Here is a 19,274-nt window from a genome sequence, read left to right as displayed (position 1 = left end):
TTTTTATTATTGCTCTTTAACAAAGAAAGCGTACTTCTTATCCGATTACTCGATTAATCTATGAAATAATCGATAGAATACTCGATTACTAAAAGAATCGATAGCTGCAGCCCTATTTCCTACATACACCCTAAACCTACTTCCTAATACACTTCCACTTCTTTTACTCTTTTGTATTCATTATGCTCTTTAGATTCCTGCTTATGTTATTTTCTTTCAATTACTTACCTATATTTCCCTTAATAGAATAGCCTTTATTTGGCACAAATACATTACAGCACTGTGAAATTCTTTCTTCACATATCCCGGCTTGCTCAGAAGCTGGGGGTAGATCGCAGGGTCAGCCGTGATACAGCGCCCCTGGAGCACAGAGGGTTAGGGACTTGCTCTAGGGCCCAAAAGTGGCAGTTTGGCGATACCAGGACTTAAACCCCCAATCTTCCAATCAGTAACCCAGCACCTTAACCACTGAGCTCCACTGAGCTTAACCACTCCCCAGCACTATATTACTCGATGCATAGCCAACGATACATTACAGATACATATGAAGCAGCTACCGATGCGATGCGATTCAGTGCGATCCGATTTCGATCTGATTCAATGAAAAATTTGATGCTCTGCATTTTAATATGGTACAGATAGTTCACTTTTATTCCTGTCCAGAGTTGCAGTAATTTTTTACCAAGATCTTGCATTGATAATGGGAGAGTCGGACAGCTGAGCAAAGTCTTCTCCAGCACATCCCAAAGATTCTCAAGACCTCAAAAGTCTAAACTCTGTGGTGGCCAATCCATGTGTGACAATGATGTCTCATGCTCCCTGAACAACTCTTTCACAATTTGAGAATGATGAATCCTGGCATTGCCATTGTGGAATATGCCCGGGCCATCAGGGAAGAAAAAATCCATTGATGGAACAACTTGGTCATTCAGTATATTCAGGTAGGTAGCTGACCTCATTCATTGGGCGCATAACGTTGCATCAGCTCATCCGCCTCTCGTCTTACACCGATGCGGCCATTACTCTGAAACAGGGTAAATCTGGATTCATCAGACCACATGACCTTTTCATTTCCGATTAGCCTGAACGATAAGTGGTTTTCTTAAGGCTACACAGCTGTTTAATCCCAATCTCTTGAATTCCCTGCGTATTGTACGTGTCCAAATGCTCTTACTTTCACTAATAAACAAAGCTGTGAGTTCTACTGTTGTTTTTTCACGATCTGATTTCACCAAACATTTAAGTCATCGGTGATCACGATCATAGAAAAAAAAAATCTTCCTCAAAGATGATGGTTCCCCACTATCCTTCCAGTTTTTAATGTGATCAGATTTTAGTGGTTTCAGCAATCTGCTTAGATAATTTCTTTGCTTGATGCATGCCAATAATGTGACCTTTTGAAACAGATCTTTTCCACGACCACAGGATGTGACTTCCGACATGGTTGTTTAAGAAATGAGAAGCTACTCACTGCATCAGTTAGGGTAAATAACTTGTTGCCAGGTGAAACATTATCATCCATGCAGTAGTTATCCAATGGAAGGCTTTTACCTATTTGCTTAGTTAAATCCAGGTGGTGACTTTATTATTGGACAGGTGACTTGTATCCGACGCATACTTTTTTAACTCGATGCATCACATTGTTAACTTTTATGTCAATGCGCCGGTGCAAAAAGAGTCCAAAGAGAGTCCACCATAAATCTCAATAAGATTGTCTATTGCTGATTATAGCTTCTCCCTTTGGTCCATGTACCATACTCTCTCTTTTCTGTCTTCTATTAAACTATTTATTTGATATATCTACTTTCGATACACTTTTTCTACTTCCTAGCTACATTATTTACTCCATACTCCCTCTTTTCCTTCCTCTGTTACTGTATATACCTCACTACATCCTTCTGTTTTCTCCCAATTATTTCTTTATTTAATGTACTTTACTCCATAACTGTTCAGTAATCTTATTCTCTATCCTTCTATCCCAGCGCTTCCTTCCTTCCTTCCTTCCTTCACTTTACCTTCACATTCCTGCTTTTACTTCCACAACAAGAAGCCATTTTGTTTTTCTATCAGCAAAATAAATGGAAGTTCAGGGAGAAAGGAAGCAGGGAGAATGTGAGCCAAGAGTTACATAACACTCCGTTCACAACCCTTCCTTTCACTTTTATTTTTGTAGGTGTGTCATTTAATTCACTTACCCTTATTTTTTTTTTCCCCCAACAACTATTTTTAATAGGAGCGCTATTCCAGGGCCAAGATAAGCCAGCCCCAAGCCTGTCTGCTTCTCCTGCTGTTATCACACACCACTCACATCTCCCGACGCTGGAAAAACATCCGGCTAGCATCTCTGATGCAGAAAAATTGATCTAATGTCTTTCAGTAATGTCTCTACCCTGTGTCTTTCGCTCAGCCTCTCTATCACATCCCTTTCTCCGGGCCATCTGCGCTGTAATTCAATCATCACATGCGGCACTGAGAGGACGGAAGCCCTGGATTGGGTACAGGGATCTGTGCCAGTGTCGAAATATTTCTTCAGAATATTGCCTGGAAAAAATGCGAGTAAAAGCTGGAGCATTTTTTTTTACTCGTCCCAGTTGTGTGCTTGTGTAAATGCCCAGTAATGTCCTCCTGTCTGACCTTATGAATTAGCAATGGCTTGTGGCTCTAGGTAACGCTTTACATTTTATACAAGGTGATATCCAAACGTTTAGAAATTAGCTGCAATTCACAATGGATCTTTGCAATTGTGTCAAAACGACGCTCTCTGAGCTGGATCTTAATCTTCGCAAAGAGGGCAAGGAATCTGGTGAGTAGGGTGGGTGCAGATGTGAGATCATGTTGTTTCCGCTGAGAAACTCAAGTGTGATGAGAGCTTGATGACACGTGGACACGTGGTCAGAATTGCAGGCGTGGTAATGCACGAGGTCAGAATAGCGCCAGTTGCACAGCTCCCGGTGTACACAGGACGATGTCTTTTGGCCCACCGACTAATGAAGGTCGGTGCTCCCTGTGACTGTGCGCCATCTGTTGGTGTGTTACAAAATTAGTCTTGAAACTTTTTGATATCACCAGTGCACCTGTACATATCATATACAGGTATATAATTTTCATACAATTTCCGTTGCTATAGAAACCCAGAGGAAGTGTCTGTGTGTATATGTGTGTGTGAGATATTTTTATGGACTTTATCCTCATTGCAGATGATGTATCATAACCTAGTTGTGACAAACAGGTGGTGTTTGTGTGTTTCTGTTAGTTTCTGTATTACATACCCGGTTATATCGGGCAAACATGAATCATCCAGGGTGCCTGCTTGCCATCTTTGTGTTTATTTATTACTGTGTTTTTAACTAGCACGCAAACACGACATAATGTTTTTTGGCAGAGCGAAGCAGCTAACCAAACACAGCAGAGATTCGCTGTCTTAGTCTGATCAGTGCGTACACTAATAGGTAACTAATATAAGGCTGTTTACACTCATACATGCACACTATTACATCACAATGTTTTTTTTTTTCATGAATTCGCCATCATAGCAATCACTAAAATGTCTACCAATTCACTTTCAGCAGTCATAATGTGACATATAAAGCAAAACCTACAACAAAAAGCGGGCAATCAATTCAATTTCCTATTTTCATCTCATATACCTACATATACATGTACACCAAGTAGGGTTATAGTTGAAGCCACAGTCAACCTGTATATAATGAACATGTATATATATTTTTTTTTTTTTCTTCCCAAGAACGAAACTCTTTAGCAACTACGCATTAGCATCACAAAGAGTTTTCCTTCATTTCCATGTACAGCTCATACACTGTACGTACTGAACAAAAATGTTTTTAGACACCTGAGCATAAGATAAGTATGTGATTTTTAAACATCCCGTTCCACACTGAATCCCCATTTGCTCTTATAATAACTTCCACTTTTCTGGGAAGATGTTGTGGAAATTTGCGCTCGTTCATTAGTTAATTAAGGTACTGATGTAGGTTAGAGCTCAAGAGATCTTCAACCAACCAAACCCATGTAAAGCATAGTTTCATGGAGCTGGCATTGCCATGCGGGAACAGGTTTGGGCCTCCCATTTCATGTTGAAGTAAAATGTCATGCTACTGCATCCAAAGACATCCTATACAGTTGGTCAACTCCTGCTTCGTGCTATCATTTTGAAAAAGAAGCACATGCCTGGAAAAGTGATGTTTCCCAATAGATCTTGTCCATATAACGTATTTTAAATTGTGAGCGAATATAACGTCTTCAGCGATTATGATGTTTTATCCAAAAAGATCATTTGTATATTGATACTAAACAAATTTTCTCAGTTGGGAAGGAAACACTCAGACATGTAAACCAGACTTGGTACATAGTGAACATGGTACAAACAAAGGTTTTTGACTAAATATATAGCAGAGAAACAAATTTATTCAGCTTTCTCTGGAACTGAAGTGATGACTTATTTTCTGAGAAGGACACATAGGCCACACCTTCTCATTGTTTCTGACAGGGACTGAGGACTGTGTCTTCTTTACAGATCATGACTGGCATTGAAGCCTCTTTGTAGGAACTAGCAGTAGCACAAACACTGAGAACTGACAGAACTAATGGACACACCTTTTTCTCCACTGAGGCCTGGTTTATACTTATACTTTTTACAATCTAGTAAAGCAAATGGTGGACTGGACTGGCCAATGACAGGGTAGTTTACACCTGAAGGTAGCCGATGGCAGCAATATCTTGAAATATGTCTTGCATTGATGTGGATTTTTACATACTGAATTTTTTTTTTACATATGGGCCGGACTGGGTGGGAAGGAATAAAAATAGCAGGACAGTGAGAGCAGAAAGAGATAGCATTACCAACAGTGAAAATGATAGCATTTACCTCTTCTTAATGGTTGGACTTTTTTTTTTTCAGGAAAAGTGAGCCTTATAGTTTTTGTAATAGCTGAGAATTCTGTGTCCTGGTTTTTGCGAGAATAAAGCACAAATGTACAACAAATAAATGCGGTAGTTACGTGTGTCATAATGCTGTGACACCACCTAGTCGAAGTCAGCATAGCCCTCATGAGCTGCTTTTATTCGTATTTCCTTTCTCGCCTCGAAGGAGATTTCACCTTCAAGGAATATGTACAGTCACTCAATACAAATCACTCACCAAGTCTTTAAAAAACACCGTCCTGTTCTGTGATGATTTACACACGCACATGCGATAATCCGTCAGTCAGTCATTACTACTGAGCCGAATGAGGTAAGTCATTCAAAGCTCAGGGCTAAGAGCAGACTATTACCATCAGCTGCAGATCATATCACCCAGTTAATTCAGCTGGAGTCTTGGTTGTGCATTAGCATTTTTCAATACGATTTTTACAACAAGAAAAACTGCAAGATCACAACCGATGTGATTGTTTAAGTTCCTGATTTTTTTGGCAGCTCAAAGCAATCTGGCCATTTTTCTCTAATTTAAACTCATTGTTTTCACTGTTACAGAAATGCCACACTCTCTTGTCAAATTTCAACGTTTTTTGTTTTTCCCACCATTCCGTGTAAACGCTACACTTTTTATGTATTGCATGGCTACTACATAAGAGGCTGATTGAGTATTTACATTTACATTTGTCCAGAGCGTGTCCAGAGCGACGTACAAAAGTGCTTTGAGTCTCTATCAATGAAAAAATCTACACTGGTATGCTAGATTATAAACTTAAAGATAAGATAAATCAACCTACAACTCTGTTTTTTTTAATAAAGCAATCTTGGAAAGTGTTAGTTTAAGTGTCGCAGTAAGTGTACAGGTAACACAAGTTACTATGGAGGGTTAAACTCAAGAACCATGAAGAAGGATTAAGACAGTAATTCATATAAACAGTCTGCTACAATGGTTCAGGGCTACAATCACTATGAACTGTTTTACAATCTCCATCAGTGAACAGTTGATAACCTCAACAATCATGGAACTATATCAAATGAACATTGGGTGTTACCCAGATGAAAATGGGTTCCTCTCAAAGTTTCTACATCCTACAATCTCAGGGAGACTTTCTCTCACCACCGTCACTTATAGGGAGAAAATGTTGCCATGTTGGTTGAAATAAAAGGTATGTTAGTATGAAGATATGGCACAGGGTTGCAGTATCAAGCTGTACTGCTGTTGCTGTAACATGGTAACAAAATAATTTTACATTCACATGCGCAATTTAGGGGATCACAGGCAGAAGAATATTGTGATATCATGTTATTGTGGAATGCTGTGAAATCATGTTATATAGTGTGCAGTGTCATGTGATGTCATGTTATATAGACAGTGTGCAATGTCATGTTATATCATGTTAGAAAGTATGGAATGTATGGCTGCAGCTATCGATTAGTTTTCTACAAACTATTCCATCAATCATTTCGAGTAATCTGGAAAAAATTTGTAGTTTCTCTTAATTAAAGAAAATAAGACGGGTCTCTTAAAATGAACAAGTAATTTGTTAACATTTTTATCGCTGAAATTGCAATCTGTGAAAAATGAACCCATTCAATGCATTTAATTGCCATATTACATCAATATGCAAATACAAATATATAAATAAAAATTAATCCTAAGTAAAAACATAAAAATCAATTACAAATTACTTTTAGAAAAACTAAACATACTGTCTGGTGTTTTCTTTATGTTTTAGTTTGAAATGATCCCAAACTTTCTTCCGTTTTTTTTTTTGGCCTGAATCCCCCCACCCTTTGCCGTTTTCTCCCCGTTCCTCCATTTTTTATCCTGCGACATCTGTATTTACCTGTCTAGCACGCTCCAGAGTTTAGCAATGGTGCATCAGTAATAATGGTCTGTGTGTAATTAAATTAACTAAACAAAGCATCGAGCATTTATGCATTTTTGTATTCAAATTATTCAAGTTACTTAAGGAATCGTTTCAGCCCTAGTGGAAAGTCATGTGATATCATGGTAGATAGTGTGCAATGCCATGTGATATCATAGTAGATAGTGTGCCATGTCATGATGTAATGTTAGCTACAGGGGAATGCTATGATGTCATGTTAGATACAGAGGAATGCTGTAATGTCATGTCAATTAGTGTGCATTATTGTGATGTCATGTTAGATACAGAGGGATGCTAAGACGTAATGTTAGTGTATAATGATGTGATGTCATGTAAACTACAAAGGAATACTGTTATTTATTGTTAGTTAGTGTGCATTATTGTGATGTCATGTCATTGTAGAATAATGCAATGTCATGTGAATTACAGTGTAATAATCAAGGTTAGAATAAATTCTAATTAATAATCGCATTCAAATTAAGAAAAACAGACCCTCCACCTATGTTTTTTTCTTTACATACATTATCTCTGAGTACAATTATTTGTCAACATGGCATTAGCTTCCACTGTTATGCTGATGACACTCAGCAAAGACAAATGAGAGACGACGTTCAGAGCTGCGTAAAGGACATTAGACACTGGATGCCTATTAAATTCCCTCCACTTAATTCTGAGAAAGACAATAGTACTTGCACTGAAACCACATGCAGTTAGAAGCGAGCTTTCTGATTACATAATATTTTCTAGATGGCCTTTCTGCTTCATAATGTGCAGCAATCATAGACCCTGGTGTGATTAGAGGCTGTTGTTTAAAGCTCATGTATTAGCCTGCTTTCTCCTCAAAAATATTGATAAGATCTCTACACGATGCTGAAAACTAATTTATGCTTTAGTTACCTCTAGCTTTGGTTATTGTAATGCTTTACGATCTGAATATTACAGTAGATACAAAAGCATGCTCATCCACAATGCAGCAAATCTTTATTAGAACTGAAAGATATGAGCACATCACCCCTGTCTTACTCATAAAGCATGCTAATCAAATTTCTACTGATTATAAAATATGACTATTACGTTATAAAGAATTCAATGGTCTCACGCCGCAGTGCCTGAGTGAACATTTGCTCTTTTATGAGCTGCCACATCTACTTCAATCACAGAGAGCAGGCCATTTGTTGGTACCTTGAATAATGGTGACTACAGCAGGGGGCAGAGATTTCTCAAATAAAATGCTACAGTTATAAAGCCTTCAAACCAGACAGTCTTAGTGGATTGAACACATATTGGAAGCAAATTGGTTTAGTGTGGTCTTTTTTGATTAGGTACAGATGCAGATCAAGTAGGTTCACAGTCAGAGTGTTATGGTGAGCTGGGATGTTTGGATGCTGTCACCCCAGCCCCTCCTCTCGACTCTACATCAGGTTTGTTGATGGCGGAGTGGCTGGAGCTTAATGTCCCAAGGCACGTTCATGTCTGTTTTACCTTCTGGGTATGTTATGCGGTCATAGCTTCTTTTTCTGGAATCTCTCTCTCAGTCTTTCCTTCTCTCTCACTTTTTTGATATAGGATTAGTGTGGATGGTACCACTTAGAAACCATGAATATAGCTACGGCCTGTATTTGCAATGTTTTGTAAATGTAATAGTGTAAATGTTTTTCATTTAAGTCTCCATCAGTAAACAGTTGTCCACTTAAACCAAACAGAATTAGAATGATTTTTTCAGTGACACGATAGGAAAGAATTTATAAATGTAAAAATGCATATTCTTTATATAATTTCAGGTTCATTTGCTCATTACTGTGTAGCAGTGTGACCTGTGACCTGTGAAAAAACCTAAGAGCCACCGAGCAAAATGATGCTATTATTCGTTTTATTCGGGAAAAAATAGACCCTAAACCTGTTCACAGTGACCTGTTTGTTACGGTGTAGCTCTGTGATGTCCTGTTTGTTATAGTGTATCTCTGTGATGTACTGTTTGTTACAGTGTAAATCTGTGATGACCTGTTATTTACAGTGTAGCTCTGTGATGTCCTGTTTGTTACAGTGTATCTCTGTGATGACCTGTTAGTTACAGTGTAGCTCTGTGATGTCCTGTTTGTTACGGTGTAGCTCTGTAATTGCCTGTTAGTTACAGTATAGTGCAGTGATGTCTTTTAGTAACAATGTAGCTTTGTGATGTCCTGTTATTACACTGTAGCTCTGTGATGTCCTTTTAGTTACACTGTAGCTCTGTGATGTCCTGTTAGTTACAGTGTAGCTCTGTGATGTCCTGCTCATTCAGTGTGGCTCTGTGATGTCCTGTTCATTACAGTGCAGCTCTTAGATTCCTGTTAGTTACAGTGTAACACTGCGATGTCCTGTTAGTTTCAGTGTAGCTCTTTGATGTCCTGTTAGAGACAATGTACCTTTGTGATGTCCTATAGGCGGTAATGCCTGAAGTGCTCAAGCGGGCTGACACTATTAGTTACAGTATAACTCTTTAATGACCTGTTTGTTACAGTGTAACACTGTGATGTCTTGTTAGTGACAGTGTAACACTGTGATGTCCTGTTAATTACAATGTAATGCTGTGATGCCCTGTTAGTTACAATGTAACACTGTGATGGCATGAATTATAGTATCAGGTTGTAATGCAGTTTTAATTACAGTGTAACATTTTAAAGCAATACAAAGTAAAAAATGATGCTGCAACGTAGTGGGATTTATAGAATGAAGCAGTAATGCAGTGTCAATTACAGAGTCAAGCAGTAATGCAGTGTTCGTTACTTGTGTTAAGGTTAAATGCAGTGTTAAAGTAGAAAGCTGTGGTGTAGCATTGTAATGACAGTGTTAGATGTATGAGACTGTGAGGTAGTGTTAGTTTGATGTATGATACTGTGAGGAAGTGTTAGATGTATGAGACTGTGAGGTAGTGTTAGTTAGATGTATGAGACTGTGAGGTAGTGTTAGTTAGATGTTTGAGACTGTGAGGAAGTGTTAGTTAGATGTATGAGACTGTGAGGTAGTGTTAGTTAGATGTATGAGACTGTGAGGTAGTGTTAGTTAGATGTATGAGACTGTGAGGTAGTGTTAGTTAGATGTATGAGACTGTGAGGAAGTGTTAGATGTATGAGACTGTGAGGTAGTGTTAGTTAGATGTATGAGACTGTGAGGTAGTGTTATTTAGATGTATGAGACTGTGAGGTAGTGTTAGTTAGATGTATGAGACTGTGAGGTAGTGTTAGTTAGATGTATGAGACTGTGAGGAAGTGTTAGATGTATGAGACTGTGAGGTAGTGTTAGATGTATGAGACTGTGAGGTAGTGTTAGTTCGATGTATGAGACTGTGAGGTAGTGTTAGATGTATGAGACTGTGAGGTAGTGTTAGTTAGATGTATGAGACTGTGAGGTAGTGTTAGTTAGATGTATGAGACTGTGAGGTAGTGTTAGTTAGATGTATGAGACTGTGAGGTAGTGTTAGTTAGATGTATGAGACTGTGGGGTAGTGTTAGTTAGATGTATGAGACTGTGAGGTAGTGTTAGTTAGATGTATGAGACTGTGAGGTAGTGTTAGTTAGATGTATGAGACTGTGAGGTAGTGTTAGTTAGATGTATTAGGCTGTAATGTGGTGTTAGATAAATGAGATTACATGTATGAGGACGCTGATGTGTTGGTTACATGGATGAGGCTGTGCTGTACTGTTAAATATATGTGATTATGCGTGTGAGGATGCTGAAGTGTTGGTTACATGGATGAGGCTGTGCTGTACTGTTAGATATATGTGATTATGCGTGTGAGGATGCTGAAGTGTTGGTTACATGGATGAGGCTGTGCTGTACTGTTAGATATATGTGATTATGTGTGTGAGGATGCTGATGTGTTGGTTACATGGATGAGGCTGTGCTGTACTGTTAAATATATGTGATTATGCGTGTGAGGATGCTGAAGTGTTGGTTACATGGATGAGGCTGTGCTGTACTGTTAATATATATGTGATTATGTGTGTGAGGATGCTGATGTGTTGGTTACATGGATGAGGCTGTGCTGTACTGTTAAATATATGTGATTATGCGTGTGAGGATGCTGAAGTGTTGGTTACATGGATGAGGCTGTGCTGTACTGTTAGATATATGTGATTATGCGTGTGAGGATGCTGAAGTGTTGGTTACATGGATGAGGCTGTGCTGTACTGTTAGATATATGTGATTATGTGTGTGAGGATGCTGATGTGTTGGTTACATGGATGAGGCTGTGCTGTACTGTTAAATATATGTGATTATGCGTGTGAGGATGCTGAAGTGTTGGTTACATGGATGAGGCTGTGCTGTACTGTTAATATATATGTGATTATGTGTGTGAGGATGCTGATGTGTTGGTTACATGGATGAGGCTGTGCTGTACTGTTAAATATATGTGATTATGCGTGTGAGGATGCTGAAGTGTTGGTTACATGGATGAGGCTGTGCTGTACTGTTAGATATATGTGATTATGCGTGTAAGGATGCTGATGTGTTGGCTACACAGATGAAGCTGTGAGGCGGTGTTAGTTACTGTATATGTGATTATGTGTGTGAGGATGCTGATGTGTTTGGTTACTCGGATGAGACGGTGATGCAGTGTTGGGGAGACAGCTCTGTCAGCAGCTGATAATGATCTAATATTGATTCGGCTTGGGCAGGTGATGCAGGTGTGAACAGGTAAACACATGTAAATGATGCTCCTGATGTTCTAATGTCAAGCAACCGCATTCCGATCGTGAATTATAACGTTCCCTGTTTCCGGACCTAATATGTTTAGATGGTATCTGGTGAAATCTGTTTCTAAAATAATCGCGCGAGTGCACGCGATCTTAACGACAATCGATGCAGCACATCAATTACAGCACGAGCGCACACGTAGCTGATATATGTAAGAATGAATGGGGGGGGGTGTGGGGGGCACTTACTTGCTTTGCCGGGTTTGGGCCTCTGCAGGAGTTTCTGCACCGTGATTAAATCCTCGGTCTTCACGGCCTGGAGCAGTTCCTGATCCTTGCCCATGGTTTAGTTGTGTGTTTTTTTTACACACGGAGCATCCTCTGAGTGCGTGCGGGCGTGTGCGCGCGTGCGTGTGTGTGCTGTTTTCCTTGGCGCGGATCCTCCCAGTGCTAGAGCGATGCTTCCAGTCGCGCAATGATGAAGAATATCTGCTGGTGCTGGAGATGCACGATGGGTTTCTCGGGTTTTTTGCGATTTTGCGAAGCTGCAAGCGCCTCGATGGTGATCCGTGTGCAATCGACAGACTGCATCAGTCCAATAGCGAGAAAATCCGACGTGCACGGGCGCGTGCACACAATCCCGTTAACACGCAGACAAATTCAGAAGGTTTTTATTATTATTATTATTATTATTGCTAATAAAAATGCACACGCACTACACGAAGCAACACGAGATCAGAGCAGGATTCCAAACGCCTCCTGTGTGTGCTGCCATCGCTGCTACTCTCCGTGCTGTGTGTATGTGTGTGAGTGCGCGCGCGCGCGTGCGTGCGTGCGTGTGTGTGTGTGCGTTACGTCCCAGCTGTATTAAATCTGCGCTATTCGAACCGACCCAGTGACGTGATTCCGGGGCTGACCGCCGGTGAGCGTCGCCCTATAATGGAAGCTGCAGGAGTAAAAACAGGCCGGAAATTAAAGGGGAGGGAAAAAACCTGAGAGCCACCGAGCAAAATGATGAACAGTCACACCTATTATTCGTTTTATTCTGAAAAAAGTAGACCCTAAACACGCACCTGAAATGATTACCAACATTTCAACATCCAAAAAAAAGATCTAGTGACAAGTCCACATTTAATTGAAATGCAAAAACAAGGCTGTGTTCCAAACGCATGTATTCAACCCTATTGCCTATATGGAAATGTCAGCCATTTTATGGCTCTGTCCCAAACCCCTAAAAGCATTGATTTGGTTATGACATCATATCTGTATAGATATGTCCATATGTTCTCTGTGTGTGAGAAGGGGTATGCTTTACCCATGATGCACTTAACATTGTAGACACAAAAACTTGGACACACACCCAAACAAAAGCGTTTAACGCAGTGTTCACATCTACTCTGCAGAATAAAAGGTTCCTCGAATGTACTCTGGATGGTTGGGGGTACTTGTGTTTTTAATATTAGTTTATAAAAAAAGTGTTTAACACCCTTTCTGAAGAAAAAAGAAAACGCATATTGATGTAACATTAGCATGCGTTCATGTGGATGAACTACTCTTTAGTCACGAGGAGGCTTTTCTACCCGTTGCCACAATAACCTTCATCGGCGATTGGATCTATTAGGATTTTGTTCCCCAATTAACAAAATCTGGAACACCTGATTTTTCCGGCTATATGTGGTTCTTCCCCAAACTGTTCCAGCATGACAATGCGATCCCTGTGCACAAAGCCAGCTCCATGAACATATACTTTACATGGATTGAAGTGAAAGATCTATAAGATTATTATTTAGTTTGTTCCTAATTGTATTAGTTGTTTTTTGTTTTCTTTATTGTTTACATGGATGCTTTAAATAAAAATGGGGTTTCTGCCTCAACCCTATTGAACATCTTTTGGATAATTTGGAACACTGACCTTACTTACACCAGTAAATTAAACTAAATGAGCAGAAAAATCTCCACAAAATCTAGTGAAACTCCTTCCCAAGTTGCCAAAATACAGCTTAATTATAACAGTAAATAGAGACTAAATATGGAATGAATAGCAAACATATGAATCTTATGATCAGGTGTTCATAAACTTTTATCCATATAGTGTATACATGATACATGACATATTTATATATGTATATATGATGTTTCACACTAAGAAAGAGCAGTCTGTCATAATGTGTGTTTTACTGTCTTCACTCCGTATTTCCAAGAAGGGTTGCTAGACATGCTTACATCTAGTTCCCAACAATTATGGTCACTCAAGTTTCCAGAAGTCATCATCTCTCACTGAAAATAAATGGTCTTTGATCACTCTTTTTGCTGAAAGTCACTGTGACAGCTCGGGGAAGAGACTCGGCAAAGTGAAATTTAGCTCACAGTCTTACAGATAAGCAAATCACAGAGTATAAATTCCACAATCAGTTGGCGCAATCATGATGGATTTTAGCTGCAGAAGTCAACTTGGCTACTTGTGTAGCTTTTTAGATTACAGGATAGATTTGTTAATCACATGCTTCCTAATCAGGCAAAGATGAGAAATCTATAGATTAAAAAGATAAGTGTTCATTAGAATTAAACGTACGCTCAAGTCGGGTTTTTAAATCCGATCAAACTGTTTGATACATTAGGTATGGCTTCCATCACCACTGGTACCGAGTGTGAGGTGAACACAGAAGCATATAAAATGATTAAATATTTTGTCTGCTGCCCTTCACCCCCACGCTCATAGAGCAAATATTCAAAAAGCTTGAGCGTACAAAGAGCAATCCTGGCTGTCCTGTCCACCGCCTTTCCCTGAGCATGCAGAGGCATTGTGATTCTTGTTGCAATTTTTCTTTTATTTTCCAATCAGTGCAATAATAAGTAATAAAAATAAGTGCAGATGGTGCAACAGCTTACATATGTGAAATTACATTACGTTGAAACTGTTAGTCACACAAATCTGAGGTGATTTTAATGGAATTTAAAAGGTATGTGGTTTGCCTTTGCAGGATTGCCTTTATGGCAAAGCCAATTTTAGGTTTGTCATGAAATTGTTATTATTACAAGTCTAAAAGTTGGCTATTTTAGGGATAGCGCACGAAAGTGCAAAAACCACTGCAAAAGCTTTTTCTGCATTGTCCAAACACACATTTTCATGGAAATGCACTGTCCACTTCTTCAATCCACAGCAGTCCAGTACCAAAACCCCTCTTTCAAGCTACATTGCAAGTGTATTGTAAATAGTTAATAAAAGAAACATCACACTGCAGTCATTAAGAGCCCAAAGAAACCCTCACAAATCGTAGACTTTATTCGTCAGAGTTTTTAAAATTATGAATTAATGGAATGTTAGCAATAAGTATACCACAAAATACAAGCACAAAGAGAAAGTGGGATACAAAGATTAAAGACTGAGAACAAAAAAGCAAAAAAAGGAAAAAAGCCCAATTCCTCCACATTCAGTCCTGAAATTTAGTTGGGATGTATATAGTCAGAAACAGCATCATATCCTACACTTTAATTCATTTCTCAAAACTCGTTTAGAAGAAACACATTAATAATAGAGCACCAGTGGAGAGATTTGACTCTAGTGAGTTAATACACGTCTCCTATACTTTACAGAATTGCTCTATTTCTCCATTAGTAGCACAAGTTAAATATTCATGTGGTAATAATTCTTTGCCATTCCTTCATTTTGGATTTTTCTTCTTGCTGCCAGGAAGCTAAGTAGATTCTATAAGATGGGTTTATTTGGTGACAGTGCTGCTTTACTAGAAAGGTCTAGGATCAAAGATAATTTTTTTTACTCTAAAATATGGACAACTTGTGTGTGATATCTGTATCCCAGTATATGTGAAGCTTATAACAGGACCAAAGAGAAGTGAGTACTTAAGGTAAAGTGGTGAAAGAGCATTACTGAGAGCTGCTGGGTGAGATACAGTATTTGTCCACATCTGGCCTTTAATGTAAAAAAAAAACAAAAAAAAACCAATTGGCTGAAAAAGTCTTCAATCACATCCTGATGAATTTCTTAATCCATTGCAGGGCCAAAATGACAAAACGTGTGTCCCTGTCCAAATACTTATGAACTCGAATGTATATGTCCCTCCTGGACAAATACTTATATATCAAGTTATAATTATAATTACTGACTTATAATTACTCAATAGTGTTTCCTCTGGGAAGAAATAGAATCCCTGTGTGTGGAGTGTAATGTTCTACCTGTGCTTCAAGGGTTTTCTCTGGGTTCTTCAGGTTTTTTTCTTCTGGTGGAGCATAATTGCAATGTGGGCTTCTTGGAATTTCTAAGTTGTCTGTAGTGTTTGGCATCCCCAGCCTTGTGCCCTGATTTCCCCAGATAGGTGCCAATCTCCCCTCTGACCCAGTGTAGGGTAAGTGTTAGAAGTTAATTGAATTGTCTTGTGTTGACAAGTTTCTACTGAAATAAGAATTTGGGATTGTAATTGTTGCTCTGTAGGACACTGTCCCTCTGCCCTTGATCTAATATATAGCTTTTTAATAATTTGAGTGACTAGAGTGACCTCTAGCTCTAGAGAGAGAGAGGAATCATATTGTATTCACACGCCCCCCTGTGGTAGACTAGAATTGTTGCAGTTTTCAGACAGCTAGATGAAACATACTAGTATCACAAACCAGGTACCCCATAACTCCTGCTATCACAGATACGGTACTAAAGCAGGCAGTGTACCCAGAAGTCATTGCTGTATTTTAAATACGACACTGTTAATGAATATACAAAGTTTGTCTCTAATGACATGCCACACGCAATTTATTCCACTGTTTCTGTTCCAACAGAAACTTATTTATCTATCTGCCTGTCTGCCTATGTCAATACATTGTATTTATATTCATATTCATATTTCATTCATATTCATTTATTCATTATCAAATTACTCTTTCTTGGAAATGTCTTTCCAAAAGCAGAGATGCTTGTTTGCAAAAAGGATGCACAGACCCAACAGGACACAGTAAAAAAGGGGATCCTTAGAGTGCTGATGTATTCATCAGTGAATTTGTAGTGTAGTGCTGATGGAGGTTGGATGTAATCTATTGATAAGCCTCAAAAACAGGAAGACCAGAATAGAGTTTGCCCAAACCGTACAGTTCTGGAACAACATTGTATAAAATTATTAGACACAGATAGCCAGCGCCTGGTGATTTCTTCTTCTTCTTCTTCTTTTTCTTTTGGCTTCTCCCATTAGGGGTCGCCACAGTGGATCATCCGTCTCCACCCCCCCCCACCCCCCCGTCCTCAACATCTGCCTCTTTCAACCCAACTACCAGCATGTCTTCCCTCACCACATCCATAGACCTCCTCCTTGGTCTTCCTCTTTTCCTTCTTTCTGGTGGCTCCATCCTCAGCATTCTCCTACTGATGTACCCCATGTCCCTCCTCTGCACATGTCTCAATCTTGCCTCCCTCACCTTGTCTCTAAAACGTCCAACATGCGCTGTCCCTCTAATAAATCCATTTCTAATCCTGTCCATCATCGTCACTCCCAACGAAAACTTCATCTTCAGCTCTGCTACCTCCAGTTACGCTTCCGGTCTTTTACTCAATGCCACTGTCTCTAATCCATACAGCATCTCAGGTCTCACCACAGTCCTATAAACTTTCGCTTTCACTCTCGCAGTTACTCTTCTATCACAAATCACTCCTGCTATCACTCTTCTCCACCCACTCCACCCTGCCTGCACTCTTTACTTCACTTTTCTAAAATAATTTTGATGATATAGCAGATTTGGCAACAGATTTTGCTCCAGTGTAATTCCTGAATGATATTAAAATGTTTTTTGTTTTTTTTGAGAGAGAGAGAGAGAGACGTCACGACATCATTAATATTTAATTGCAGTTTTGCATGTGCTTTGTCACCAAACGTTCATAAAAATAAAATTAATTTACACCAATCTGTTTATAACACTGGTACAAGGGAAAAAAATCCTTTCATAACTTTCCATATAATGCTTACTGGGATGTTTTTCATTCCTGGCACACAAGCTTGCATTAACACAGACTTGTAATTTGCTTCACTACATAGTTATCTAACTAGGGATTGGGGTGTGGGGGTACTTTTCTCAAAGCAAAAATGTTTAATACCCTCCCAACAGATCGACAGAAGTTTATTAGATTTTTTTCTTCTGCTCTCTCTTTACTCAATGTCTTAGTGAGGTCATAACCTCTCATAGGTTTTTGTAACAACGCTACATGGATCACTCTCAACTTATCCTCTCCTTTCCTCCATTAGACATTGATGATCGAAGGACACCTCGTCAGCTGAAACTTAATCCCAGCCAAACTGAGTTGCTGTTCTTGGACGCCAGGATCTTGTGTTCTCTCTGGACAGCTTTCAGGTCTCTCACCATGAACAAGGTCAATCAAATGTCCTTTAGCTGACATGCTCATGCCAGTTTTTTCATTACAACCTCTGGAGGATTTGTCCATTTCTATCCACACAGGCCACTCGGGAGCTTGTTCAGTCAGTGCTCTCATCATTTAAAAACATTATTCTTGCCAGTCTGCTCCACAACTGAATCCAGATTGCAGCTTCCTTTCAACCTTTTCAAGATCTCCCACATCACTCGATGCTCACCTACAGAGCCATAAATGGACCAGCAACTTTCTTCGTACTCCAAACTACACCATGCTTCTTCAGATCCTCCAGCATTGCTCGACTTTAGACCACCATCACTCAAGGACAAGAAGTCATCCATCAAAACTCTTCTGAAATGAACAGTCTAGAAAGTTTATTTTAACTGAGAGAGAAAGAATATATATATATATATATATATATATATATATATATATATATATATATATATATATATATATATATATATATATATATATAAATTTGTATTTGATCGAGTGAAATAAATATTTGATCCTCTACCAACCAGCAAGATTTCCCACACACCCAAATTAGTCCCGTCCCTTTATGAAAGAACTTCTAATACCAACTCATTATGTGTCCAAAAGACACCAGTCACAGAATCAACCTCTTCCATTCAAACCTCTCCTCCACCATGGGCGAGACCAAAGAGCTGTCAAGGGATGTCTAGATTGTAGACCTGCACAAGGCTGGAAAGGGCTACAAGACCATCAGATTGTTGCCTTGGCCATATGTTTTGGGTCATTGCCATGCTGGAAGACTCATCCATGACCCTTCTTCAGTGTTCTGGCTAAGGCCAGAAGGATCTCATCCTACAGTGCATGGCCTCGTTCATGTGGTGAAGTCTTCCTGTACCTTTAGCATAGAAACAACCCCAAAGCAGAATGTTTCCTTCTCCAGATTTGACAGTGAGGATGGGGTTCTTGGGCTCACATATAGCATTTCTCTGCCTCCAAACAAGTCGAGTTGATGCCAAAGAGCTTAATTTTGTTCCCATCTGACCACATTACATTCTTCCAAGCCTTCTCTGAATCATTTGGGTGTTCATTGGCAAACTTCAGACGGGCCTGTTTATGTGCATTCTTGAGCAGAAGAACCTTTGTGTTACCAATGGTTTTCTTGGTGACTATGATCACAGCTTCCTTAGGATCATTAAGAAGGGCTTCCTGGGGATGATCCCTCACCTTTTATCAGAATCAGCCTTCCCCCATGAGGTGAGATTTTGCATGGAGCTCCAGAGCGATGGCGATTGAAATCTTGTATTTCTTCCATTTTTGAATTATCGCACCAACAGTGGTCTCACCAACACTGAGCTTCTCACTGATGCTAACAGCATTGGATTCTAGATTCTATCAGGATAACTGACTTACATTTTAATATATTTTTGACCATAA

General features: G+C 39.3%; 1 protein-coding gene across 23 annotated transcripts in view; it reads right to left on the bottom strand.

The window, feature by feature from the left end:
- caskin1 (CASK interacting protein 1) overlaps positions 1-12,361 on the bottom strand; it is a 106,783-nt gene extending 94,422 nt beyond the window's left edge. For all 23 annotated transcript variants that reach the window (XM_083565757.1, XM_083565773.1, XM_083565777.1 and 20 more), the window contains exon 1: positions 11,747-12,361. In XM_083565757.1, coding sequence (XP_083421883.1) covers positions 11,747-11,840 — 94 coding nt within the window. In that variant the 5' untranslated portion in view covers positions 11,841-12,361. The remainder of the gene's footprint in view (positions 1-11,746) is intronic.
- Between the last annotated feature and the right edge of the window lie 6,913 nt (positions 12,362-19,274).

The sequence above is a fragment of the Silurus aristotelis genome (assembly GCF_946808225.1).
Source record: "Silurus aristotelis genome assembly, chromosome: 17".
Taxonomy (NCBI): domain Eukaryota; kingdom Metazoa; phylum Chordata; class Actinopteri; order Siluriformes; family Siluridae; genus Silurus; species Silurus aristotelis.
This window is presented reverse-complemented; position numbering and strand designations above follow the sequence as displayed.